The sequence below is a fragment of the Capra hircus genome, chromosome 1 (genome assembly GCF_001704415.2).
Source record: "Capra hircus breed San Clemente chromosome 1, ASM170441v1, whole genome shotgun sequence".
Taxonomy (NCBI): Eukaryota; Metazoa; Chordata; class Mammalia; order Artiodactyla; family Bovidae; genus Capra; species Capra hircus.
In genome coordinates this window covers 83,798,315-83,825,453 of record NC_030808.1, presented here as the reverse complement: position 1 = coordinate 83,825,453, position 27,139 = coordinate 83,798,315, and the positions used below count along the sequence as shown (strand labels likewise).

The following is a 27,139-nucleotide window of genomic DNA, read 5'->3' as shown; positions in this document are numbered from 1 at the left end:
GCTATAATAATAAGCTATCTTTACATAAACTTACTGTACTCTTGAAGGCAAGAAATTCTGCTTTATTATTTATGTATATAAAAATTTTACTATAGCATTTTTTATAGAAATAATTATTGATTAGTCCTAAGACTGAGAAAACACATAGAAATGAGGGGAAAGTATGTTTTATTGAGGACTCTTTTTAAAGAAAGGTTAAAATTTTTAAATTAGCTTGGCTATGGGCACATATTCCTTAGAAGGTCTCTGATACTTAAAATATAGAGGGAATTCCCTGGCAGTGCAGTGGTTAGAGCTCCAGACTTTCACTACTGAGTACCTGGGTTCAATCCCTTGTTGGGAAATTAAGATACCACAAGCCATGAGGCATGGCCCCTATGAAATAGAAAAGGCAAAGAATAGAAATTGATTTAAGGTAGTTAATACTCACTAAAGATATTTTAAATTAAGGATTAAATTAATTTTGTTTACTAAATCAAGTCAAGCTTCCTCCTTGCCCATATGTGTAACATTTGAAAGGCTATATGATTGATCCTTCCACTCTGCTGAAGTCCAGTTAGAGAGTCTTCTGAGAAGCAGCATGAGAAATATGAAATGAGACATACCTTTGCAATAAGAACCCTAATTGTTGGTGGCAAGGAATTTGTTTAATGGAAGAACTTGAATTTTACTGACGGAAACCTGGTTTTAACTTTGTGCCCTGGATAACCATGGCTTTATTTTGTGTGCTCTGTTGTATGCTCCTTAAGAAGCTCCTATTAGCTCTCTTTTGTGACAGTAAATGAATGTGGTGTTGTGTGAACTTTGATTTGTGCCTCACAGATTGTGGACCCTGACTTGCTGTTTTGATTCTAAACTTATATACAGTGAGAGTATTGTTCTGTAATATGAGACTTGTTGCTTTTCTGTCCTTCCAGATGGAAGAAGATAAGGGTTCAGTCAGCTCAGCATATGAATTTGCTGAAAGCAAGCACAGAGGGGAGGACAGTAGGCACCTGCTAGCTGAGGCTTGCAGCCAGCAGGACAGTTCTTGCACTAGGTAGTACTGCGCTGGACCTCCCGGGGACATCCGCCGCGCTCTCAAGCCTGGGGCACGCTGTGGGAGAACTGCCCTCACATTCCAGTGTTTACTTTACGCATTCCTTCACTGTTTCTCATCTGTTGTTTTCATTTACCTGTTTTCCTTTTTTTGTCATCTTTACATTTTTTATATGTCTGTCCGCGAATATCTCATTAATCTTCCTTTGGAGTTATAGTTAAATCTTACTTTACTTCAGATTCTGTCTTACTGTCTTATAGTCAAGAATTTATTCCTTTTCACTTCTTTTGAAAATATGTCATGCTATTTCTCTTATTTCTGAAATCACTTTTCCCGCTTTATAGCTGTGTGTCATTTTATCCATGTTAATGTAGTTAGACACTACATTACTTATCTAAGTCTCTCCCTTGAGTTGAACGGTCAAATGACTGAGTGCTTAGACCTGGTACTGAATAATTTTCTGTTGACTGATATTCAACAAACTCTCAGTTCTTACTTTTCATTAGCGTTCATAGTTACATCTTTGTAATAAAAAAGTGTGAATTAATAAAGACTTGATTAATTCCCTTCTTGAGAAATAAACCCTACCAACTACTTCTAGATCTAATTGGAATATGCAAAATATTCAATTGGTAGTAATCAAGGAAGATAAAAATTCTTACCACTAGTAATTATATTTTTACTTGGGCTGTTTGCCACTTTGGATATTGTAATTACTGGTCAAGAAGGTGCTATTGTGTCATCTGAGATAACCCTCATAAATGGAGAAATTTAAAACAAAGCTACTTGAAGATTATAAATCAGACAGTGGAACAGGTACAGTAATTTGAAAAAAATGTGAATTGAAAAAAAATTTTTAATTAGATTCTTTTAATGAATTGCCCAAAATGGAAGATGCTGAGGATTAGTCAACTGTCAGTCATCATCATTATTATTAGTTGAAAAGAAATCCAAAAGAATTCACAATTTTTATTTTGTTCAGGGATATTTCATGTGATTATCTTTACAACATATTTATCTTATATTTTGATAAACAGAAAGATTTTTAGTTTTTACAACATGCACTCATTGGCTGAAAGGAAAACTCAGCTGAAGGGTGCACTGGTTAAAGGGGAAAGCTGGCTGGAATTTAGATTATGTCCTGGTTATTTCCTAGAGCAGATAATCCTTTTGGGTCCTGACTATGCTAATACTGTGAAATTATGTCCTCTGTGATAAAAGTTCCCCAAAGGTTCAAGTTCAAGTGCATATTTCAAAAGACATGTATCTGGTGCTGCTTTGCTTTAATATGTCCATTAAAATGTACAGTATAGTTGAGAATTGGGTTCATAGAATGCCGCTATTAAATAATAGGGGCCTTGTTATGATTGTTTTTCCAAAGGAATGATAAGTGAATTCTTCTATCATCCTGTGACATATGGTCTTTCTTCCTATAAATAAGAAAGCAGAAGAACCCTTAGACCATGGATATGATTTTAGTAAAAGTGCTGGAGGTGTTACCCTGATCTGCAGGGTTTTTTCTGCTTATCACTAAACTTAAATTGGTTGAATAAAATGTATGTTGAGTATTTCTCTTCTCCTGTATTTCTGTCTTTGGCATATATTTTGAGGTAAAAATCACTTTTAAGTAAGTGTTAAATAATCCCTCTTTTCTCTATTTTCTTTCTTGAAATGGCATTTGTGTCTCTAATCAGAATTTGGTTAGCCTTGCCAAATCAGACAGAGTTATGCTGAGCCTTAAATGTTACCATGGGCCATAGACTCTCCTAATTATCTCCCTCTATGTCACCTGCCTCTTAGGCTTTCATTGTTCTGTCATTTCTTTCTCTCTGGATTCCTGGCTCTACTCTAGATGCCCTTTTCCAGCTTGCACCTAGTGGCTACCATAGAGGTATCAACAGGATGCTAGGGCTACTAAACCTTCTCATTGTGGATCAGGGTGCTGAAGTCCCAGACCTGAAATCTGCCACCAACAACAACATTTTAAGCAGTTTCAACCAGCTACAAGACACCTTCCTCTCCTTGTGTGACAAAGATAACATAGAAATACTACTTCATTTAACAAAGAAGCTAACTATAGAATAGAAAACCTAAATGGCGTATATTCAGTTATTTGCCACTAAAAGGTACACTTTTCTGAATGAGTAAAATTCTATAAACAGAATCAAACATTTAAAAGGCTGATAATAATAAGGCATATCTGTTAAGTGTGACACTTTACAAAACTAATGTTATTTTCAAATCTGTGCTGACTTACTGAACAGCTTTTTCATCTGGAGGTCAAAATGAAGAAAGATATTAGTATTGATATTATTTCTACCAAATAGTAATGAAATGCTATGCATGATTGATACTTAGAAAACTGATTTCTTAACATCAGCTCTGCTGATGAGTTAATAATTGCTATTCAGATTCACCATCTCCATTAAAATGGGAGATTTTATCATTTTTCACAGATACCTCATACTCTTATTCATCTAAACTACAAATTCCTAGTCAGATATTGTCTTTTTTTTTTTTTTTTTTTTTTGGTAATCACATTATTAAAAGAGTCTGTTTTTGAAACAAGGAATAAGCCAAATTTATTACAATAAGCTTGCCTAATAATGTATGTTTATTTTCATACTTAAATTTAGGCAACACATATGGAAATCTCCTTTCTAAGGATCCCTAAAAGTCCGTATAGAGTTATTTTACTTGTAACTATCTTTCAAAATTGTTTATTTGGGGAGAAGGAAAAAGGAAGGGAGCCTAGGGAAGTAAAATGAACTTGCAACATGTTTTGGAGAAAAAGGCCTTGAATAAAAGAAGCAGTTATTTAAATATCATCATTAAACAGCTACCTCTTCCAACTCTCAATAAGGACTTGAAGCTGATACTGGTGTTAGGGATTTTACTATTCTTAACCAAATTTGGAAATTGGTAATATTTGATGACTTTCTCTATCTTACATTTAAAAGAAAAACATTTCCTAAACAGGAGCCTTTTTTTCTCAACATCATTATAGTTTAAGGCTTCTTTCCAAATACCTCCTATAAGGCTAAGCAAGGTATTCACTTTGATTATGAAGTATATAAAACAATTTTAAGAGCAAAAGAACAGATGTGGTTAATAGTTTGATTAAACTTTATCTGATTTGATAGGTAAAATGTCATGGGAGTGACTAAAAAACTTAGAAGTGTTATGACAGTTTTCCAAAACTTAGAAGATTCAAGAAAGATTTTTGTAGAAGCAACAGGAGAAAATTCTAAATGTTTGCCATCATTGATGTGAAAATATTGGCTATAAAAGCAGTAAGCTAGAATTTATTTCAGAAGGGAAGTTCTGTAAAGATGAAAAGTTCCACTAGGCTTGTGTACCCATATGGATTGGCTTTGCATAGCTGTTTCGCTTGGCAGCCCTTTTAGCTCTGAGTTATGTAGTTGTTTCTGAGAAGTGTCGTGGAGAATGATTCTTACCAATAAATCAAAATTTCTGATAAGTTAAAAGGTAACTTTTTAGTCCACTAAGTAGGGTCTCACTCCCATTATTTTGCCTTATTTCTTTTCTAGTATTTAATAATAGTCTTTTTTTTTTTTTTTAAGGTAATGACCCCCTCTCCTTACTTTGAATGAAATGAGACTTAAATGCTGCACTCTCAGTTATACTGGAAGCTATAATATGAGATCAAACGTGTATATATGGGAAAGTGGTAGAGCTTGGAGGTTTCCTAGAGAACAGTATAGTGTTTCCAATAGATAGCTTTACAGAAATGCAGTTAACCAGCATTCAGCATTTTCAAAGCAGGTGGGGGTTTTCCCCCTTAGGGAAGAAAAAGAAATGTATTTTACTCGGTGTGATCAAATGGTGATCTGAGAAATCATTTCTTTACATACGTTTGACATTTTAAGATGTTTACTCTCTGTGTTGAGTTGCCCATAGTTTAATACCTGTCCTCAAGTTTTAAAGTAAAAGGTGATGAGTGCAAAGAAGGATAATTACCTAAAGTCAGGTCCAGACCTAAGCACTGTTCTGCATGTATCAATATGTGGACACTCAAATGCTGTTGACTTTATGGATGGTATCTTTAGTGAATCCCTGTCAGTTGGTTGAGCCCCAGCAGTTACTGAAGCACATGCTGTTAAATTAAGAAGAACCAGACGAACTCCTTGTTCGCGTTTCTAGTCTAGTTCAGTGCTTTCCAGATAAATGTGATGAAGGACCAGATTGTTTTCTTGGTTTGTTGATCATTTCTAGTTCATCACAGGCCAATACTTTTGTAAAATACAATAAAAATGAATTACTAGGAAATGCAGTTTAAAAGATATATAAAATAAGCCCCAACTTTGAAATTATTAGATTGAACAGTTACAAAAATATTCTTGTTAGATTGCAGTAAAATTGTCTAATCTCTTAATCTCACAGACCAGATGCATTGTGTTCTCATGGGCCAGTAACTGTTTGCAGACCAACAATGATCCATAGATCACACTTTGAGGCACACTGGTCTTTTTGCCAGGGGGCACGAGTAACAGCTGCTCTTTCAACACTTAGACTAAATATGTGCTGAATGTACATAATGCTTTTCTGCCCACATAATTACTCATTCTTTTTGCTTAGCCTGGAATGTTCTTTCTCTCCCATCTTCAGCTATTGAAATCCCATCCAGTCTTCAGTATGCATTTCAGATGCCGTCTTTTTCATCAAAATACTCTCCCACTAATACCAACAACAGCAGGTAGTTTTGAGCTTCCCTTGCCCTTTTTTGATATTTGTAGTCTGCCTTATATCATAATTATAAGAAGGCAGTATAACAGCATGGTAAAGAGTTTTGGGCCCTGGAATCAAAGAAACCCAAGATTCAAGCCCCAGCTGGGTGAGCTTGAATATATTTTTAACTTCTGTTTCCTCATCTGTAAAATGTGTTTAAGTCTGGTGCCTATCCCAAAAGCAGTTATAAATGAGATAATCCATGAGAAGCTTCTTACCTAGTAATTGGCACACAGTAAGCATTCCATTAATATAACTGCCATTATTACTTGTTTCTGACTTACCTCCCACCCTTTTCTTTATCCTTAACTCAGTAGATTGTCCCCTTTAAAAACCAGTACAGTGCCTTGCTCAATGAAATACAAGGTGAATTTAAGTGCTTCTGCCATTTAAATGATACAAACAACCATTGGAGTAGAATCTAGAGAGAAAGAGGTTACTGATAGTTGGACAGGTGGGAGGATTTTATAGAAATGACAGTATTTAAACTGATCTTGGTGTTAGGAGTCAGCATGCTGCCCCTAATTGGTGACAGGCCCTGACCCATGTTCTCAGGCAAGGAACACTGCCTGGTTGGCTGTGTGGACACAGGAGCATTTAAAGGTAGATTAGGAAAGGCAGCCTGAGGTCAGGTTACAAAGGGGTTTATGGGCCTGTTTGAGGTATAGTAGTTTCTCACTGAGCATGTGGGAGTTCTAAAGTTCTGCTTCCTACAGAGGCTGGTTTTGAGATGGAGGAGGCTAGAGCCCAGTGACCCAAGAAGGAAACTAGGAAACTGGTTAAATCCTGTTATCTAAACCAAGATTTCCTAAAATCTTCCACTGAATATTAATATTCCTCCTGGTATTGATTAATTAATGTTCCCTGGGGGGAGGGGAGGAAGGGAAGTTCCCCCAAAAAACCCAAATTTGCACTGTGTCTAACTCTCCCCCTGGAGACTGACCATACAAACATAACTTCTTGGCAGTACTTCACTCACAAAGTGTTTAGACATTCCTTGAACCTAGGGTTTCTTAAACTTAACACAAAACTTTTTTCGTGCAATGTCTGTAAATATCTCAAAAAACACAGTTAAGAAATAGTACTGTAAACAGTCCTAAATCAAGAGCATTATAATGAAAGAATAAGCTGAAATTTGGCTGTTCCTCACTCAGTGTTCAGCAGATCCTAGGACGCTGATGCAGTCAGTTCATTGCCAAAAAGGAACCAGGTTGTCTCACATTGCCTGGTATTTGACAGGGTTATAATGAGCAGGGTTTTTGCTGGACCTAACCAGTTGTTTCCCTTGTGGTTCTAATGGTAAAGAATCCGCCTGCAATGCAGGAGACCCAGGTTCAATCCCTGGGTCGGGAAGATCCCCTGGAGAAGGAATCGGCAACCCACTCCAGTATTCTTGCCTGGAGAATTCCATGGACAGAGGAGCCTGCTGGGCTACTCATGGGATCACAAAGAGTCAGACATGACTGGTCAACTAACTGACTTTCTTTCACCAGTTGCTTAGGTTCAGAATGCCAGGTTATTTATGTTCCATCACGCTTGTGTCTTCTGTCCATTGTGCCGTCCATGAATGTACCCTGTTGCCATGCTTGTACTCGACACTTGGTGACTCCCAACCTTTGTGAATCGCAGCACTCCAATGAATCTATTTTTGTTGTTTTCCTTCCTCTATTTTTGAAAGATTTGTTATGCAGTATGTTATACATGTAAAATAAATGAAAATAAGTTTGTTTAAAATGATAACCCTTGAGAAATTTAGGAGTACCCTTGACTCTGTCAAAACCAGGTTGGGAGTCAGTGGGCTATGTGGTTATACCATTTTTTTCCCCTTATTGTAACAGGATTGAAATTATTAGTACTGTGGCTTTTAGTAATCTTGCCAGGTTGTTTATTCCTCCTTAATATAAAGCTTGCATACTTATAGAAATTAATTCAGTTTTAAATCAAATAGTACTACTTATTTAATCAACTTTAATAATTTATCACCAATTAATTTTTAAAAAAACAAGATGAGCTTATTATGGACATGTTTAGCATTTAATAGTTGCTTAGCAACTTAAGGCAAATGGTGCTTTTTTCAAGAATTATTTACGGTGTATGTATATATATCTATATGGTGTTTAGAACTTAGCACATAGCAAACACTATGTAAGGTGTTTGCTGCTGTTGGAGTTATTGCTGAAGATTGGAATTCAGTCCTGCCTGGTTATTTTCCAGTCTTCAACATAATTTAAACTCTGCTTTTCTCAGTTACTGGACATTTTAAATTGAAGTTGCAGGAGCAGTTTCACCTAAAAAGTTCGAAGAAGAATTAAACTTCATTAAGTTTCTGAGTGGTTGATGTAAATCATATTGATCATAATATATTAAGATACTGAAATCCACAATCTTGGGACTTCCCTGGCAGTCCAGTGGTTAAGACTGTGCTTCCAGTGCAGGGGACGTGGGTTCCATCCCTGGTTGGGCAGTTAAGATCCCACATGCCGTGTGACGGGGCCAAAAGATAAATTTAAAAAAAAATTTTTTTTAATCCACAAACTTTCCAGATTTATACAAGATTCAGCTACTTGTTTTATATAACTATTTTACTCAACCTCTAATTTAGGACATAGTGCCTTTTAATCATTTTAAAGTCTTCCATACCTGTCCATATTATATAAAACATGTATACATTACTTTCAGTTTTAAAGTGCTTGTTGGTTTTTTTTTAAATGCTTTTTGGAAGTCCAGATCTATCAGTAACTAATATTTTTCTGCTTCACCTCCTCAGCTTACTGAAACAAATTCAAGTATCAAGTGCTTGGACTCCATGTGCTGCTTCTCAGAAGGAGAAACAGCGTGTGCATCTGTTGGAAGAATGCTGGAGCGAGTAATAGGAAGATGTAGTCCATCCCATGTCAGCAGGTGTGAAATTTCTCTAAGTAGCCTTTGCTGCAGATGAGTATCCTATAAACTGGAACAGGTTGAACCTACATCTCTAGATACCTAATCAGTCAGCTCCTGCTTTTACCAGTTGAAGCAGGAAGTGTGCTATTTATTAGCACTCTTTGACGCTATTTCACTTTGTGGCTTTAAGATAGGGGGTTCTTTCATTAACAAAGGAAGAGAAAGCACTTTTGAAGAGACTTTTCATCTAATGAACAAAAAATTTTTGCTTTACAGTCTTTCTCAAATGTGGTGAATAGGAGTGTGTATATGGTACTCTTGTTTTTATAACTATAACTTTCTCTTTTTTGTTATACCTATATTTTATTTCCTGTATTTGTTTTGTTTGCTTTTTGTATTTATAAAATAATTGCACATAATAGGAAAATTTTGCTTTTCTTATTCTTCATGTATATTGTCTAGTAAGTCATTTGAGACTTTGGGATATTTATAAACATAAAAATGGCTGTATTTCTGCTCTCCTACACCTTTTTATCTGTGTAATGAGGCTTTAAAATAAGTTGTGGTTTTAAGTTTTTACTGCTATTTATGGTCTAATTAAAAGTTTATAAGTTAGAACGGGTCTTTAAATTATGGTTTAGAAGAATTTTATTGTTTTTTGTCCCTTCCCAAATGTATTTCTTGAATTAGACTTGCCCTTTTGAATCATAACAAAAATACCATTATTACCACTTAAATTATTTAAAAGTGAAATTGATTCAGCTCTTTCTGCATTTCCCCAAGAGACATACTGTTATTTAGGGAATATTAAGAAATAGAAAATTGTTTCACACCTTGGTGTTCTTTGAGTGAATGATATTAAAGTTCCGGAGTAAGAGCAACAGTGCCCTCGTGCGCATGATGTGTTAGCGGTGGCTCGGATGGAAGGTGATTTCTGCTGTCCACACAGTGCCACGTGAAGTAGTATCACTTTCTATATGTGCCACGCTGGAAAAAAGTTTGGAAAGACCCCATGAGCAGGAAATCAAGGGTGGAGGCAACACTGCTTTTATCTGTTGATAAAAGAATTTTTAATATTTGGTTGGGTTTAATGTTTTAAAAGTGAAGAGCATGACATTATTCTTATTATTATATTCTTAATTATTATATATTATTATTATAAGGTACATTATTCTTGTACCTTAGAATTCAGGTAACTTTTATTGGCGAACTTGTTCACTCCCACTTTGCCTTTAGTTATGGCCATTTCTTTATGGTACCGTTGCATTTATAAATAGAATTCTTTTAATATGTATATGGTTTCAGTCCCCATTTGTTGATTATAATGTGATCAAGAATATTTCCATAACACTGTGACATTATTTTATAGTCATCTTATTCCATATATAAGAATTACTATGAGCAGCTGAATTTATTGGGACATGTATGACTTACAAAATTGTATTATAAAATGCATTATGAGAAATAGTTCTGTCATGTACCCAGGCCAGTGAGTCTTCCAAAGGAAGTTCCAGAGAGACTAATATATATTACTTGTTAAGACAGGTTTACTGCACAGAACTAAGGTGGGAATTAGACTGAGATACTATAGAACTTGTATATAATTTTTTATATATCTTTTTAGCATGAAATTTCTGTTTAATGACAATAAACATCTTCACTAACTACTAAAACAGAAACAGACTAGAATTAGTTTTAAATAAGCCCAGAATATTTTTCTGTTTTACATATATTCCCACTTTCTGGATATCAGCTATTAAGGTAATGTGCCCCATTACTCTTAACATAGCCATTTTTTTTGCTGCATTATCCCTTTTGAACCTGCCCGAGGGATTATGTGGGGTTTCTTTCTGCACGTTCTGTTGAAGGTATCTGTTCTCATCTGTACTTTTTTTCACTTCAAGTTATATCTCACTTTTTTCTTTTGTAAGAGGTGTTTGTTTGTTTTTTTTTTTGCTAATAAAATGTTTAACAGTAGTGAATATCTTATTTGACAGACTATAAACAGCCTTCCAGTTTTGTTCAGCATCTCCAGTTATGTTATTGGTTACTACTGTCGTTATCTCCCGGTCTTCTTCAAATGAATAATCCAAAAAGTCTTCTGAGATTTGGTCTATTTTTTTTTTTTTAGTGGATAAAATTATATGATATGCAAAACCACTTCGTGCCTTTCTAAGGGCTATATGAAAATTACCATAGATCCATTAACATTATATTTAAACTTTGAAAAGTCATTTGTTTTTGTTTTTTTACATGTAATTGTTTTAGTGAAGTACATTTGGCACTGTTTTGATTTTGGAACAGCTTCTATTCTGCATCTCTCTCATGTCTAATTTAAAAGGTAGGACAAGATTACGTCTATTATAGGATGTAGAATCCCTTGGATATTTGTTCCATTAACATTAAACATAAGAGATAATGGTAATCACTTGAGGAATATAATTAGTGCTTTCATATAACAGATTTCAAATAAAACTAATAAAGTTTTACCATCCTTTATTCTACTTACATTTTATTAATTGATGTTATCAAATAAATATGCCATATCGCAAGCTACGTTTCAAAGGTAGCATCATGGTGCTCTATAAAAGATTTGCCATGTTGTACTCTGAAGGGCTGTGCTTCAGCAGTAAATGCTTTTCTGTATGTAATTTACCAACAGTTACTTATCCTAATCAAAACTGTCTTTTAAATAGAAAGGAGTTAATAGTTAATATATAACTCAGTGTTTAATATTCTGTCAAATATGATATTTAACAATATAAATGTATATATGTGTTTTAAAAAAGATCAAAAATGAAAGACAGCTTACCTAAGAGGATTTTCTATGTAAGCAGTGGTTGAAAAACAGGAAAAGCTAGTATAAAATATTGGTTTAGGAGTGGTGTTTATGGTTATGTTTTGTCATCTGTGTCTGAGCATACTTTTCCTTGCCTGAATACTAAGAAATGTTCACAGTCTCATTTTATTCACTTATTTTACAAACACTGAGTACCTACTATGTACTAGGCATAGTTCTAGGTACTAGAGAGACAGTAGTGAACAAGCCCTTAAAGGAGGGTAGATACTGTTTAAGTTTTCTGGAAACTAGTAAAATTAGAGAACCTGTAAATCACTTCTTTAGTTGTTGCTTGTTTGTCTTCCTCTTCGCCAACTTTGTAAAGTTTTCTAGATTCTAAACTTCACTGTGATTATGCTCAATCCATTTAAACTGAAACTACATACAAAGTTGAGAGTCTCTAGGAAACAGATTTTTTGAGAAAAGTGAATTTGGGCCATTTTAATGCTACTGTCTTCCTCTAACATCTTTATTTAAGGAAAGTGGGAACCCAGAAAAAAGTTACATAAAATGTATTTATTGTTAAGTGCTTTTAAGTCTTCTAAGAACAGCCACCTTTAACTTGGTAATTCTAAACTGTCCTTGAAATAGGTTAGGCTATTTTAAACATGGCAGGCTATTTTCAGTCTTAAGTTTTTTAGCTGAAATTGGTACAGCTGCAAATAAACTACTATATAATGAATTGCTTACAGTCTTTTCATTCAGACAGACAGTAGTTAACTTTTTACAGGCCAATAGAGGATTATTTGTTCTTAGTTAAGTGAAAACCCTAGTGATTTCCAGGTGTCTTTGATACCTGTTGTATATTTGTTCAAGCTAATTATGCTAAAATGTTTAGAATAGAATTTATAGCTGAAAAGAAATAATAATATAATATGAACATACTGTTACTTCATTCTAAAGCTTTTGGTAACTGGGCTTTTTGTTTGTTTGCTTTTGTTATGTCAAATACAGCCTAGTTGCTTTTCAGTAAAACCAAATGTGCATAACTCTTAATAACATACTTTTTTCTTACTGAATTGTTAAGATTTTAAGAGTATCTCATGCTTTACTACCTATAGAAATTGTTTTAATACTAGTGAATTTTGGCTAATATTTTTATATGATGACTAGAGCATTATTTTCCCAAATTTTTATATAATATAAATAGAATGTTTGGTCATTCAGTGCTAGTAAAAAGAACTTCTCTTTAGCTTTTAAAAATGAATCAATCTGCATTTTGCTCCTAAGTTTTAGAGTTAATTTTTTTCTCAATTGATACATAGGTCCTGGTGAGCCAAACTTTTCTCTTATTGTTACTTTAGATCATGGAGTGCATCGGATCCTTTCTATACCAACGACAGGAGCATCTTGACCCTCTCCACAATGGACTCATCTACTTGTTAAAGGGGCAGTAGTACTTTGTGGGAGCCATTTCAACTCCTTTCCTAAAATTGAGTGTGAGCATCCTGGTAATGGCCACACTACCTCTGTGGAATTACTTTCTGAAATCTCTGATTCTGGTTCATGCCCACTCATAGTTATAATGGCAGACAAACAAAAAGCATTACCGTGCACCCATGTCAGCCACCCTCTTAATTTAAACATGTTAAAATTTGTGAATAAAGAGACATTTTTCATCTATCTTGGTTGTCCCCATGTGCTTATGGGACTCCTAATGGCATTTCAGCCTTTTGCTAAGGCCACTATATTTTAATATAGTAGAAAAGGGAGCTAATTCCTAGTTAATTGTATTTTTTAGTATTAGCTTGGTTATTGAGTCTTCTATTTAAATTGCTTCTGTAAATTATGCTGAAAAGTTTGCCTTGAAAACTCTATTTTTTTATTAGACTTATATTTGAAGCTTTTCATGGGAAAAGTTAATGTGAATAGTAAGGAATTTTGGTCCCTCAGTGACCCATGTTTGTTAATTCTTTAGTGCTTTCTAAGTTCACAGAACAAATTAGGAGAATGCATTTCCAACTATTATTTACTTGCACTATGGGTAGTATTGATAAATATATATCAGTCCCAAACTTTCTCTTAGTGTACTGTAACACAACCAGTTAAGTTAACCATATACATGCAAAAGGTATACCATATCATATGTAAATCAAGTCCATTTACCAAATTTCAAATTAATGTTTACTATTTTCATGACAATGTAAAGAACCTATAGTGGGTAAATTAGACACATTAGCAAATTAATGTGTTTATCATTGGATCTTTTGCATGCTTTAATTTGGTGAATATATGTCAATTTGCTTTTTCTTGTCTATCTGAAGGCTTTGTTTGTAGTATTTTACAGTGCTGTTGTGAAGTCCAACTATATCAATAAAAGAGTTTGGAAAGTATTTAAATATTGCAAATACTTTTAATTATGTGAAAAAAATTTTAGGATAATTAAATCAGTAAATGAGAAGAGCCTCTTTCTGTGACGAGCTTAGAACTGCTCTTGCCTTTCAGTAAGCTAGCTCTTAGAATAAAGAATTTCAGATGAGAATCCTGTTATTTTTAGGTTAGTATGTTATCTAAATTACAGCAGCCTACCACAGTAAAGTCAAGTCTGCCCAGTGTCCCATTATAAGGTATGGCTATAGAATGTAAATGAAATAAACTCTAAAATGCTAGATTATATGGGATAATGGCTGCAATAAATTTAAGTTTTATAAATGATTAATCAGGTTTGTATGACTGCCATTAATTCACTGCAGTTCAGTACTTGATTTCCATCCTGAATTTAACATGATACAGTGCTGTCATTTGTTTTGATAAAAAGTAATGTTTTAAAATTTGGAAATGATTATTTAAGAACTGTTCCTTGAGTACATATACATTTAAAATTGTATGGGAATGGTTGCCAAAATTTCCTGAATATGGTAATTCCTATCTGTACACTTATTTTTTGCACAACCCTTCTACCCCTTTCCCATTTCATGAATATAAGACTTCTAGAATTGGGCTGGTAGGGAAAGAAGCATACAATTAAGACTTCATCTTTGTTCACTGGTAAGCTGTTTTCTTATTTGTCTGCTTCAGTAATGCAAGGATATATTAGGTTATAAATTTCAGCCTAAATATTAATTTTTGCAAGTAGCCCATCTTTACCTTAGATTGGGTTTAGGAAAATGCTGTTATTCTGGAAATACTATAAAGGGATATAAAAAATTTACAGTGTGTACTCTCACCAGTTCATGTTTCAGAAGAGGAAATATTGCAGAAAATTTTCAGTAGAGTATTAGTGGATGACAATGGCAAATTTGCTCTTAGAATGTCTTGTAAAATGTTCATATAACAAAATGACATTTTGTAGCCAGGCATTGCATCTACTTTGGTGTTTATTTGCCATCCATTTAACTGACTGCTAATACTAGGGAAGGACTGCAAAGCCATCAGGCAGTCTCTGACCAACTACCGCAAGGCATGAACTCAGTCAGCCTATCTGGTGCTCAGAGTATGATTGATAGAATTTTCTGCATTCACTATTTGAAGTTATTTAGGAACTTTGTATCTGAAAAAATAGCATCCACTGACATGCTTATCCTACTCTGTTGTTCAAAACCTACTCCCTTTAAAGGAATTCTTGTAATTGTAAGAAAAGGATTTTCTCTTATTTAAGAAAGTAACAGTGTTGTCTGCAAACTTCCAATAGTTCTGTGTGCTAGTCATTTTGTAAAACTGTTACTGCATAATGAGTATTTGTAAATATTCCTCCTTGCATATCTCTTTAAAATGATTTGGAAAGTACGATGTTGATAATTAACTTATTCTTATCTGCCAAAACCAGGTACGATGCTCCATGTGTTATTGCTGGTTACAGGTCTCAAATCTATTTGCCTCGCTTGCTTGTGTCTGCCTAGTCTGAAGGCTGTAGCCCTGAAGATAGTAGCAATTGCCAAGTCAGTTTCCAAAATTGCCCATCAGCTGCTTTAGGTGACTCAGCAATCCTGCTTGTTGACTTTCAACAAGCATTAGGCTCACACTGGAAGGAATAGTGTGGGCCAGGGGAACTATAGCTACCCAGGCTTGCTGTGGAGTTGAGAAGGAAAAGGGGGAGAATTAAGTTTGAATTTCTCTTAACTAACCTCCTCCTTGGGTCTTAATCTCTCTGATGTCCAGTGGCTTCCCAGACCTGATTCAGACTCTGGCACTGTCCTGAGTAGGAGGTTAAACAAAGGCAAATCAGCTAGTTAGGGAATACCTTTCTCCAACCAGGGTCATTTCTATTGCATAAGATTGTGAAATTGGCCTTGTGTGATAAGCTTGAGACTCCTATCTAATAGGCAGGAGTCACAACCACTAAAATATTTACAATTTATACCAAAAGTTTTTTAAAATACACTACTCTGAAAAGTGATTGGGGCTGGAGAAAAGGAAAAAATCATCCCATGTCTGCGTTTTTCCTTTAAAGATCAATTTAGGGTGTAAGCAGGTGTTAATAAAACCAACACACCAAAGAGTTAAATGAAACACGTTTTGTTATTTTTGGCCCCCCTTTAGAGATACATTTATTTCTATCTAAAATGTCTTCTGTTTTCATAAAAACAGACCATTATTAAAGTGCTGTTTATGTGAGATAACCTGAATGATATTACTGCAAAAGATCATAACTAATGTTTGTAATAATGGGGATTGTTAGATTTTTATGAATAATAAATAGTTGGAAATACTATCATAACAGTTTAAAATTCTGGACCTCAGACACTGTGGCTATCTAATGGAACTTGTTATCTTCATTGTCAGTAAATGTAGCATACCTGTTGTGCAGCTCTGAGTAATTTTTTAAAGTTTATGAAATTATATTAAATAAAAATTTTCCTATATAAGTAAGTCTTTTTTCCATTATTTAAATACATTTCAAACCTCTCTCTGCTCATCAAAACCAGCACTGCCAGGTTTTTTTAGTTAAATTTTACTGCATTTAATGTAATGCCTATAATGTTACTATATGCCTTTCACTAACTGCAGTTTTCAGAAATCCAGTTCTTTTGTTACCCAGGTTGCATAGATTATCAGTACAGTTTTTGAAAGCTGTCTGTTTGAAATGTACCGACTGTAAAGACCAACACACGTAAAGAGCAACACACTTCAACTACAAATGCACCATTCATGAAAAACCAGCCAGTGTAAATTTGGAACTGCCTCCAATGAATAGAAAATATGTACTTTCTGGGACTTCCTTAGCACTCATTGGTTAAGACTCCAGTGTTTCCAATGCAGGGAGCACAGGCTTGATGCCTGGTCAGGGATCTAAGATCTCATGTGCTGCGTGGTGTAGCCAAAAAATTTAAAAATGTGTTCATTAAAATATACTGTATTTATATCTGAAATATTCCACTGTCCTAATGATGCTCAGTCATTGTAAACACATTATTTCATTGATGTTTATTAAAAAGGTAAGCTATTGTTTTTGTACATGTGTTAGTATTTGCAAAGGAAGACAATGTATATATTTTTTTATTTCTGAAATGAGATAGAACATGATCCTGGACAAGTCAATTTATCTAGGCCTCTGTTTTCAAAGGAGTTGAGGACTCAGACTATCTTTAGGATATTCAGCCTAAAAATGTTTATTGTACAACATAATGAATCATGTTCCTAATGATTAAGATATAGGGCAAGAAAGTAAAATTTTATGAGCAGTATTTCACCAGAACATGTAGTGAATTCAAAAACAATTGAAGTTTTATTTTGAATAGTATTTATTTTGACTCAAAAACAAAGCTGTTGTATTCGGTTGGTTAAAAGGTTCATTCAGTTTTTTCCCAAGTTGGCTTTGGTAGCACTTAGTTGTCTTTAACTTCATTCAGAAGTTTTGTTAGATTGTACTGTGACAGCTGTCATATAAAAGTGCATTTTAAAAAATGAAAATTGATGGATTTTTGTGTAACCATTTTAATATTGAAGATGGAAGAAAAAGCAATATTTTCAGCTTTATTATTTATTATGCTTTATTAAGAAAGACAAAAATGCAACTGAAATGCAAAAAAAAAAAAAAGTGTGGTATATGAAGAAGGTACTGTGATCAGCATTATATACCATGCAGAAGATAGCCAACATACTAAAAATATCCAAAATAAGAATGGAAAATCATTTGCACCAGCTTGGTTATGTTCATTGCTTTGATGTTTGGGTTCCACATAAGTCAAATGAAAAAAAACCTTCTTGACCATATTTCTGCATGTAATTCTCTACTGAGATATAACAAAAATGTTTCATTTTTAAAACAAATTATGACAGGCAGTGAAAAGTGGATACTATACAATAATGTGGAACAGAAGAGATTGTAGGGCAAGCAAGATGAACCACCACCAACCACAACAAAGGCCAGTCTTCATCCAGAGAAAGTGATGGTGGGATTGGAACGAAGTCCCCTGTTGTGAGCTTTTTCCAGAAAGCTCAACAATACCAACACATACTGTTCCCAATCAACAATGCCAACACGTACTGCTCCCAATTAGACCAACTGAAAGGAGCCGTCAACAAAAAGCATCCAGAATAAGTCAACAGAAAATGTATAATCTTCCATCAGGATTCCACAAGACTGACTGACTTCAATGACTGGACAAAAGCTGTTACTGCTCAAATGGGAAGTTGTGATTCATCTGCTATATTCACCAGATATTGTACCTGTGATGTCCACTGATTTCTGTCTTTACAAAATTCTCTTAATGGAAAAATTTTTAACTCTCTGGAAGACTGTAAAAGTTACCTGGAACAGTTCTTTCCTCAAAAAGATAAGTTTGGGGAAGATGGAATTTTGAAGTTGCCTGGAAAATGACAGAAGGTAGTGGAAAGAAATGGTGAATATGTTGTTCAATAAAGTTCTTGGTGAAAATGAAAAATGTCTTATTTTTACGTAGAAAACTGAAGAAACTTTTTGGCCAACTCAGTAAATTGAAGTGAGTTCACATATCTGAACAGCTGTTTTTGGAAGTAGCAGATTTTAAGATAAAATAGTCTGTATTCAAGTAAAATCTGTGGACGGTGAAGTGGATTGATTTTAGGATTACATTTTATCACTTTTGACAAATGTGTATATCTCTGTAATCCTAACCCAGATAGAGAACCTTTCCATCATCTCAAAGTGTGCAGGAAATTTCTCTGCCTTTCTGCCCTTGGCAATCATTTTTTTCATTGTTTTCTCTTCACATAGACTAATTGTACCTGTTCTTGAATTTCATATAAATGGAATTGTACATTTTCACTTTTGTATATTACTTTGTTTACGATGTCAATGATAGTCATACATCTCGTTGCATATATCCATAGTTTGGAGTATTTTTTTGCTACTCAGCAGTGTTCCTTTTTGTGAACATCTCACAATTTATCCTTTCTCTGGTTTATGGACATCTGAGTTATTTCCAGTTTGGGGTGATCATAAATAAAGTTATTATGAACATTCTTCTTGGACATGTTTTTATTTCTATTAAATAACAAGTAGAATTGCTGGGTCATAGGTGGGTCTATGTTTAATTTTATGAGACACTGTCAAAAAGTTTTCCCAAGTGATTGTGGGTGCCATTTTATGTGCATTTGTGTACAATAATGTGAGTTTTAGTTTTATTATAGATCATGATTTTAACTTGCATAACAAATGACATTTAACTTCTTTTTATATGTTTACTAGCAATTTATATTTTTCTGAAATATCTCGACATCTTTGGCCATTTTTTTCAATAGGCTGCTTGTCTCATTACAGAATGGTTGGAATCCTTTTCATAAGGATGTAAGTTCTTTGTCAGATTTATGTATTACTTGCATTTTTCTCCAGTCTGTGCTCTGCCTATATATTTTCTTACTGGTGATTTGAGGAGCCAGGAGTGTTTTATTTTGATGAAGTTTTTTTTTTTTCTTGATTATGTGTTTTTTGTGTCTTATCCAAAATATTATCAACCCCAAGTTCATAAAGGTAATTCTGTGTTCTTCTGAAAGCAGTCTCATATTTAAATTCACATTCCATCTTAAATTCATTCAGGTAAGGATTGAAGATCTTCCTTCCTCCTAACCCCTTAAAAATATGTTTGGTTTAGCTGAATTGGCTGAAAATGTTCTCAATCTCCATTGAATTCTTTTGGTGCCTCTTTAAAAGTAACTGATTGGGGAATTCCCTGGCAGTCCAGTGGTTAGAGCTCCAAGCTTCCACTGCAGGAGGCATGGCTTCAATCTCTGGTCTAAGAACTAAAATCCCGCAAGCTGCACAGTGTGACCAAAAAACTGAAAAATATCTAAAACCGTGTAAATATGGGTCTACTTCTGGAATCTCTTCTGTTCATTTATCCTCATACCAGTAGCACAGTCTTGACTGCCATAGCTTTCTGCCTAACTTTGAGATCTGGTAGTAAGTTTGGCTATCCTACCTAGGTTCTTTGCATTTCGATATAAATTTTGGAACCAGTTAATGAATTAAAGAAAAATCCTGATATGATTTTGATTGCTCTGAATTTATAGATCATTTTTGAAAGCACTGACATCTTAATATTGACTCTTGTATTTCATGAGCATGTTATCGCTCTCCATTTATCTTAGGTCTTTTAGGAAGGTTTTGTAGTCTTCAGTGTAGAAATCTGGCAAACTTTCTAAACTCCTAAAATTTTTAAGATTTTTGGTGCTGCTGTAAGTAGAATTGTTTTTTAATTAATCTTCCAGTTACTCATTACTGTTTTATACAAATGCAGTCAATTTTGTGCCTTTGACTTTGTAACTTAACAACCTTGCTAAATTCATTCAATTTTTCTAACTTTTGTGTAGAACCTTTTTGATTTTGATATACACAATAATGTCATCTAAGGATTGTTTCGATTTCCATGTCTTTATATCTCTTGTTATCGCCTTATAGCACTGGCTAGAATTTCCTGTACAATGTTTAATAGATATCTGAGAACCATGAATAGGTGTTGAATTTCAAAAATTCTCCATTTTTTTCCTCCATTTTTCAAGATTATCATGTGATTCTTTATGTTTTAGTTTGGTAATATGGTGAACTATCCTGGTTGATTTTCAGTGTTAAACCAACTTTGTATCTCTGAGATAAACTTCACTTGGTTATGATGTATTACCCTTTTATATACTACTGTTTGATATGGTAATATTGTGTTAAGGGCTTTTGTATCTGTGCTTATGGAAGGATATAGATCTGTAATTTCATTTTCTTATCACATCCCTGTCAGGTTTTGGTATTAGGGTTATTACACTGGCCTCACAACAGTTAGGGAAGTGTCCCTTCCTCCTCTTTGTTGGAAGAGTTTGTAAGGTTGATGTTATTTTTAACTCTTAATATTTTGAAGAATTTACCACTGAAGTCATCTGGACCCAAGAATAAGAGGGGTTTGGGGACATTTCAGTGAGGATATTGTGGATCATGATGGATACAGGATTATTCATTCTGTTTCTTTGTGAAAAATTTGATAAGTTGTATCTTTTAAGGAATTTGTCCATTGTATGTAATTTCCAATATTTGACATAATTCAGAATATTTTTAATATCTTTTTAATGACTATGGGATCTGTATTGTTTCTGCTTTCCTTTTTTATATTGGTAGCGTCTTTCCTGATTTTTTTTTACCTGACAAATCATGCTAGGGTTTTAATCAAGTTTATTGATTTATTTCAAAGAACCAACTTTTGGCTTTTTAAATTTTATTCATTTATTTGTATCGCTTTATGCTCTCGTTTTTATTATTCCTTTCTATTTTGGTTTTAATTTGCTCTTCTGTTTTGGCTTTTTGGAAGCTTAAATAATTGATTTTAATAAAGACATTAAAACTATATATTTCCCCTTATGTACTGCTTTAGATGCATCCCACAGATTTTGTTTTTGTTGTTATTCAAAATCAGAATATTTTATTTCCTGTACGATTCTTTTTTGACCCCTGGATTATTTAGAAGTGTTTTGATTTTTAAATATTTGGAGGATATACTTTTTTTTCTTCCATTCCCCACACTTTTTCTTAATAGTGTTAGGATTTCCAGTTCTGTGTTAAAGCATTTGTGATAATAAGGATATCTTAATCTTGTTTCTTACCTTAAAGGGAATGCATCTAAGGTTAACCCATAACAATTATAGACAGGTGTTGAACTTCATGAAGTGATTGTTCTGGTTCAGTTAAAATTATCATGAAATGTTTTACTCATGTAGAGAAGTATATTGATGAATTTTTCTGATGTTAAGTAATCCTTGCATTATTGGCACAAATTCTGCTTGTTCATGATCTGTTATGTTTAGTGCTATGTTGGATTCATTTAACTGTTGCTTTATTTAGGATTTTGCATCTGTGTACATAAACAAAATGGGCCTAATCCTTGGTATGGATTTTTTGTTTATGAGATGGGAAGCTTCCCGCTTTCCCATTTTCTGGGTTCTGCAACAACTTGCATAAAACAGCTATTGAAAGTTTGGTAGAATTTGATAGAATAAAAACATTTAGACCTGAGGTTTTTTCAGAAGACAGGTCTTTGACTACTGTTTCTAATACACTTTTTACAGTTGATGAGTCTATTCAAATTATTTCTATACATTTTATATATTTCTAGGAGTTTATCCATTTTAAATATTTCAATTTATAGTTCATAAGACTTTGCCTCCATATGTCTGAAATAATTTCTCCTTTCTGGGTTGTCTTCCATACATTCTTTGGTTTCTTTTTTTTTTAATTGAGGTATAATTGACAGATAACATTAGTTTCAGGTGTACAACATCATTTTGTATTTGTATACATTGTGAAATGGTTAATATGCCTAGTTAACATCCCTCACCAAAGATAGTTACAAAATTTTTTCTTGTGATGAGAACTGATAAGATCTCTTAGCACTTTAAAACTTGCAATACAGTATTTAGTCACCATATTGTCATTATATCCTCATGACTACTCTGTAACTGAAAGTTTGTACCCCCTTTTGACCCCCTTCATTCATTTCACCCAACTCTTAAGCCCCCACCTGTAACCAATCTTCTCTAATCTATGAGTTCAGTTTTCTTGGGATTTTTTTTTGTAAGATTCTACATGTATTTAAGTTGGCTCATATGATATTTGTCTTTCTCTGTCAGATTTGTTTCATTTAGCATAATGCCATGTCCATCCATGTTGTCCCAAATGGCAGGATTTCTTCTCTATGGCTGAATATGCCTTTATGTATGTATGTATATTTTCTTTATTCATTTATTATTGAGCATGTTTCCGCATCTTGTAAGTTGTAAATAAGTGAACATGGTTGTGGACTTATCGAGTTAATGTTTTTCTCTGGAAAAATACCCAGACGTAGAACTGCTGGATCACAGGCAGAATGTCTGTACAGTTTTCCATAGAAGCTACACCAGTTTACATTCCCACCAACAGTGCACCAGGGTTCCCTTTTCTCCACATCCTCACCTGTACTTATTTTTTGATAATAGCCTTTCCAACCTCTAGGAGGGGACACTGTGGTTTTGATTTGCATTTTCCCAATGATTAGTGATGTTGAGTACCTTTTCATGTACCATTTTTATGTCTTCTTTGGGAAAATGTCTGTTCAGAGCCTCTGCCCATTTTTTAAAATTGGATAGTTTATTTTCTTGCTACTGAGTCGTATGAGTTCCTTATAAATTTTACGTTATTAATTAACCCTTTGTCAGAAATATGATTTGCAGCTATTTTCTCCCATTCAGTTGTGTTTTTGTTGTGTTGATGACTTCCTTTGCTGTGAAGCTTTTTAGCTTAATGTGGTCCCACTTTTTATTTTGTTACCTTTACTTTTTATATCAAATCCAAAACATTAATGACAATACTGATGTCAAGGAGTTTACCACCTGTTTTTTTTAGGACTTTTATGGTTTTAAGTCTTAAATCATTTTGAGTTCTTTTTTGTTTGTTTTTGGTCCAATTTTCCCAGTACCATTGTTAAGAGATGCCTTTGTTTTAAATTAATGGACCACAGGTGTATGGGTTTATTTTTGGGTTCTCTGTTGTGTTCCATTGATCTATATATGTTTTTATGCCAATACCATACTGTTCTGTTAGAGCTTTGTGATGTGTTTGAAATTTAGGAAGCATGATGCTTCCAGCCTTGTTCTTTTGTCTTAAGATGGGTCTATACAAATTTTAGGACTGTTTGTTTTCTATGTCTGTCAAAAATTCTCTTGGAATTTTTATGAGGATTGCAATACATCTGTAGTTTGCTTTGGCTAGTATGGACATCTTACCAGTAATCTTCTAATTCATGAGCACAAAGCAGCTTTCCATTTATTTCTGTCGTCCTCAGTATCCTTCAGGGTCATAGTTTTCAGTATACAGGTCTTTTGCTTCCTTGGTTAAAATTTATTCCTAGATACTTTATTCTTTTTGATACTTTCAGAAAGAATTTTTTTCTTCATTTTCCTTTTTCATAGGTGTTATTCATGTATAAAAACAGATTTCTATATATTGATTTTATATCCTGCAACTTTACTGAATTTATTAGTTTTAATAGTCTTTGGTGGCATTTTTAGGGTTTTCTGTACATATGTCATCTGCAACGGTATACTTATTTCTGAGTTGGATGCCTTTTATTTCTTTTTCTTGCTTAATTAATTGCTCTGCTTAGGACTTCCAATACTATGTTGAATAAAAGTGGCAAGAGGGGACATTGTTTTGTTCCTGATCTTAGAGGAAAAATTTTTAAGTGTTGAGCATGTTGTGTTATCTGTGGATATGTCAAATGGCCTTTTTTATGCTGAGGTGAATTTTCTCTGTTCCTGCTTTGTTGAGAATTATACCATAAATGAATGAATTTTGTCAACAGCTTTTTCTCCATCAAGATTGTTGTATAATTTTTATCCCCCATTTTGTCAATATAGTATATTACATTCATTGATTTGCAGATGTTGAGCCATCCTTGGATCCTTTTAATAAATCCTACTTGGTCATGGTTTCTGATCCTTTTAATGTATTCTTGAATTGTTTGCTGGTATTTTGTTGAGGGATTTTGTATCTATGTTCATGAGGGATATTGGCCTGTAATTTTTCTTCTTGAAGTGTCCTTTTCTGGTTTTGGTACCAGGGTGATGCTAACCTTGTAAAATTGGGTAAGATTTGGTATTAATTCTTTAAATTTTGGTAGAATTCACTAGTGAAGTCATCTAGTCCTAGAGTTTTTGTTTTTGGATTGCTGATTTAATCTCCTTACTAGTAATTAATATACTCAGGTTTTCTATGTTTCTAGGAATTTATCCATTTCTTCTAGGCTGGTCAGTTTGCTGGCATACAGTCATTCATAATCTCTGGAGAAGGCAGTGGCAACCCACTCTGGTACTCTTGCCTGGAAAATCCAATGGACAGAGGAGCCTGGTACGCTGCAGTCTATGGGGTCGCTAAGAGTCAGACAAGACTGAGCAACTTCACTTTCACTTTTCACTTTCATGCATTGGAGAAGGAAATGGCAACCCACTCCATTGTTCTTGCCTGGAGAATCCCAGGGACAGGGGAGCCTGGTGGGCTGCCATCTATGGGGTTGCAGAGTCAGACACGACTGAAGCGACTTAGCAACGGCAGCAGCATTCATAATCTCATGATCCTTTGCATTTTTGTGGTGTCACTTGTAACATCTCTAACATTTCTCATTTTAAGTCCTTTCTTTTTCTTGAATCTAGATAAAGGTTTGTCAATTTTGTTTACTTTTCAGAGATCCAGCTCTTCATCTTCTCTGTTGTCTTTTGAGTCCATTTCCTTCCATCTACATTCTTCATTCATCTTTTTCTAGTTCCTTTCTAGGCACTTCTCACTATGAACTTCCTTCTAATAACTGTATTCCGTTAAGTTTTGGTATGTTATAGTTGCATTTTTGTTTTCCTCAAAGTATCTTTTTTATCCTTTGTTTCTCTTCTTTGATCCTTTGTCCAGGAGCATGTTGTTTAATCTACATGTTTGCAAATTTTCCAGATCTGTTCTGTAATTGATTTTTAGTTTCATGCCATGTACTTAAAAAAAAGAACCTTGATATGATTTCATTCTTCTCAAATTTATTAAGACTTGATTTGTGGCCTAAAATCTGTCTTGGAGAATGTTCCTGTGCACTTGAGAACAATGTATATTTTGTTGCTTTTAGATGAAATGTTCTACATATATCTAAGTTCATCTGGTTTAACATGTCATTTAAAGACAATGGTGGGGTTTTTTTAATTGATTTTTCTCTCTGGATGATGTATTTATTGGTGAAAATGGGACATTGAAGTATCCTATTACTGTATTGCTATCTATTTCTGTAAGTCTTAATATTTGCTTTATATATTTAAGTGCTTCTATGTTGGGTTTATAAATGCTTACAAATACCATATCCTTTTGTTGGATTTCACTGGTGGCTCAGATGGTAAAGCGTCTGCCTACAGTGTGGGAGACCTGGGTTCAATCCCTGGGTCGGGAAGATCCCCTGGAGAAAGAAATGGCAACCCACTAGCCTGGTGGGCTAAAGTCCATGGGGTCACAAAGAGTCGGACACGACTGAGCAACTTCACTTTCACTTTGTTGGAGTAACCCCTTTATCATTATGTAACGTCCTTCTTTGTCATTTATTACAGCCTGTTTGTCTCATGTAAATATAGCCAGAACAACTTTCATTTGATTTCTATTTACAAGGAATCTTTTCAGTCCTTTCACTTTCACTTCCAGTCAGTGTATAAGTGCATTACTGGTAGGCAGCATACAGCTCAGTCTTGGATTGGTTTCTATCCATTCAGCTACTCTGCATACTGGTAGGTATATACTCATTGGCCACTTGTGCATTGTTTTCAGGCTGTGTTGCAGTTCTTCTGTTCCTTCCTCTTCCTGTGTGATTTGATGGTTTTCTTTTGTGGTGTGCTTAGGTTTAGTTATCTTTTGTATATCTATTACATGTTTTCATGTGTGGTTACCATGAAGTTTACGTATAACAAAAGCCTTTGTCATTGCTAACAACTTAAATTTGAACACATTCTAAAACTACATTTTTACTTTCCCCCAGATACATTTCAGGTTTTTGATATCACATTTTACTTTTTATATTGTATATCACTCTTTTTTACTACTTTAGTCGTTAACCTGTATGCTAGCTTTATAAGTGACTTATGTACATAGGAATTAAGCTTTATGTAATCTAATTAAGCTTTCTACGTCTTTTAGTGATTAAATTTATAAGAAATTTTTAATTTCCAAGTACTTGGTTGATAAGAGTATGTTCTTTGACTATAACAGAATTACAAAATAATATAATTCTGTTATAGTCAAAGAACATACTCTGTGTGATTTCAAACCTTGGGACTGTATTAAAAGCTAGCATGGGATATATCTTGGTGAATGTTCCATGTGCGCATCCAAGACTTTGTTTCTCCATTAAAAGCTGAAAGTCACCACTCCATCCTGACAGCAAGTTAAGTTGAACAGATTGAAAAATCAGTAACTCTTCTTGGATTCATAAGAGACTGGAGAATAGAGGGCAAACTGCTCCCCCAATATTGGAGAGGTAATCAAAGACTGAAAAAAAAATACATTTGGGACAGTTACAAAAGGCATAACATATATACACATGGTAATAGAGAAAGAAGAGATATGTGGAACAACGACAGATTTTACCCCAAATTAATGGCAGAGACCAAACCACAGATCCAGGAAATTCAGAGATCACTAGTCTACTCTGAAGAAAGCCAGAGATTAAGGAAAAAAAATA

The 27,139-nt window shown here is 34.1% G+C and overlaps 1 protein-coding gene across 3 annotated transcripts in view; it reads left to right on the top strand.

The window, feature by feature from the left end:
* Window positions 1-16,315, top strand: part of ATP11B (ATPase phospholipid transporting 11B (putative)) — a 112,073-nt gene extending 95,758 nt beyond the window's left edge. For 2 of the 3 annotated variants that reach the window (XM_018047490.1, XM_005675219.3), the window contains 2 exons: window positions 8,556-8,689; window positions 12,815-16,315. In XM_018047490.1, coding sequence (XP_017902979.1) covers window positions 8,556-8,689; window positions 12,815-12,896 — 216 coding nt within the window. In that variant the 3' untranslated portion in view covers window positions 12,897-16,315. Of the gene's footprint in view, window positions 1-917; window positions 1,237-8,555; window positions 8,690-12,814 lie in introns of those variants that run through there. The other variant, XM_018047495.1, reaches the window with a different exon arrangement.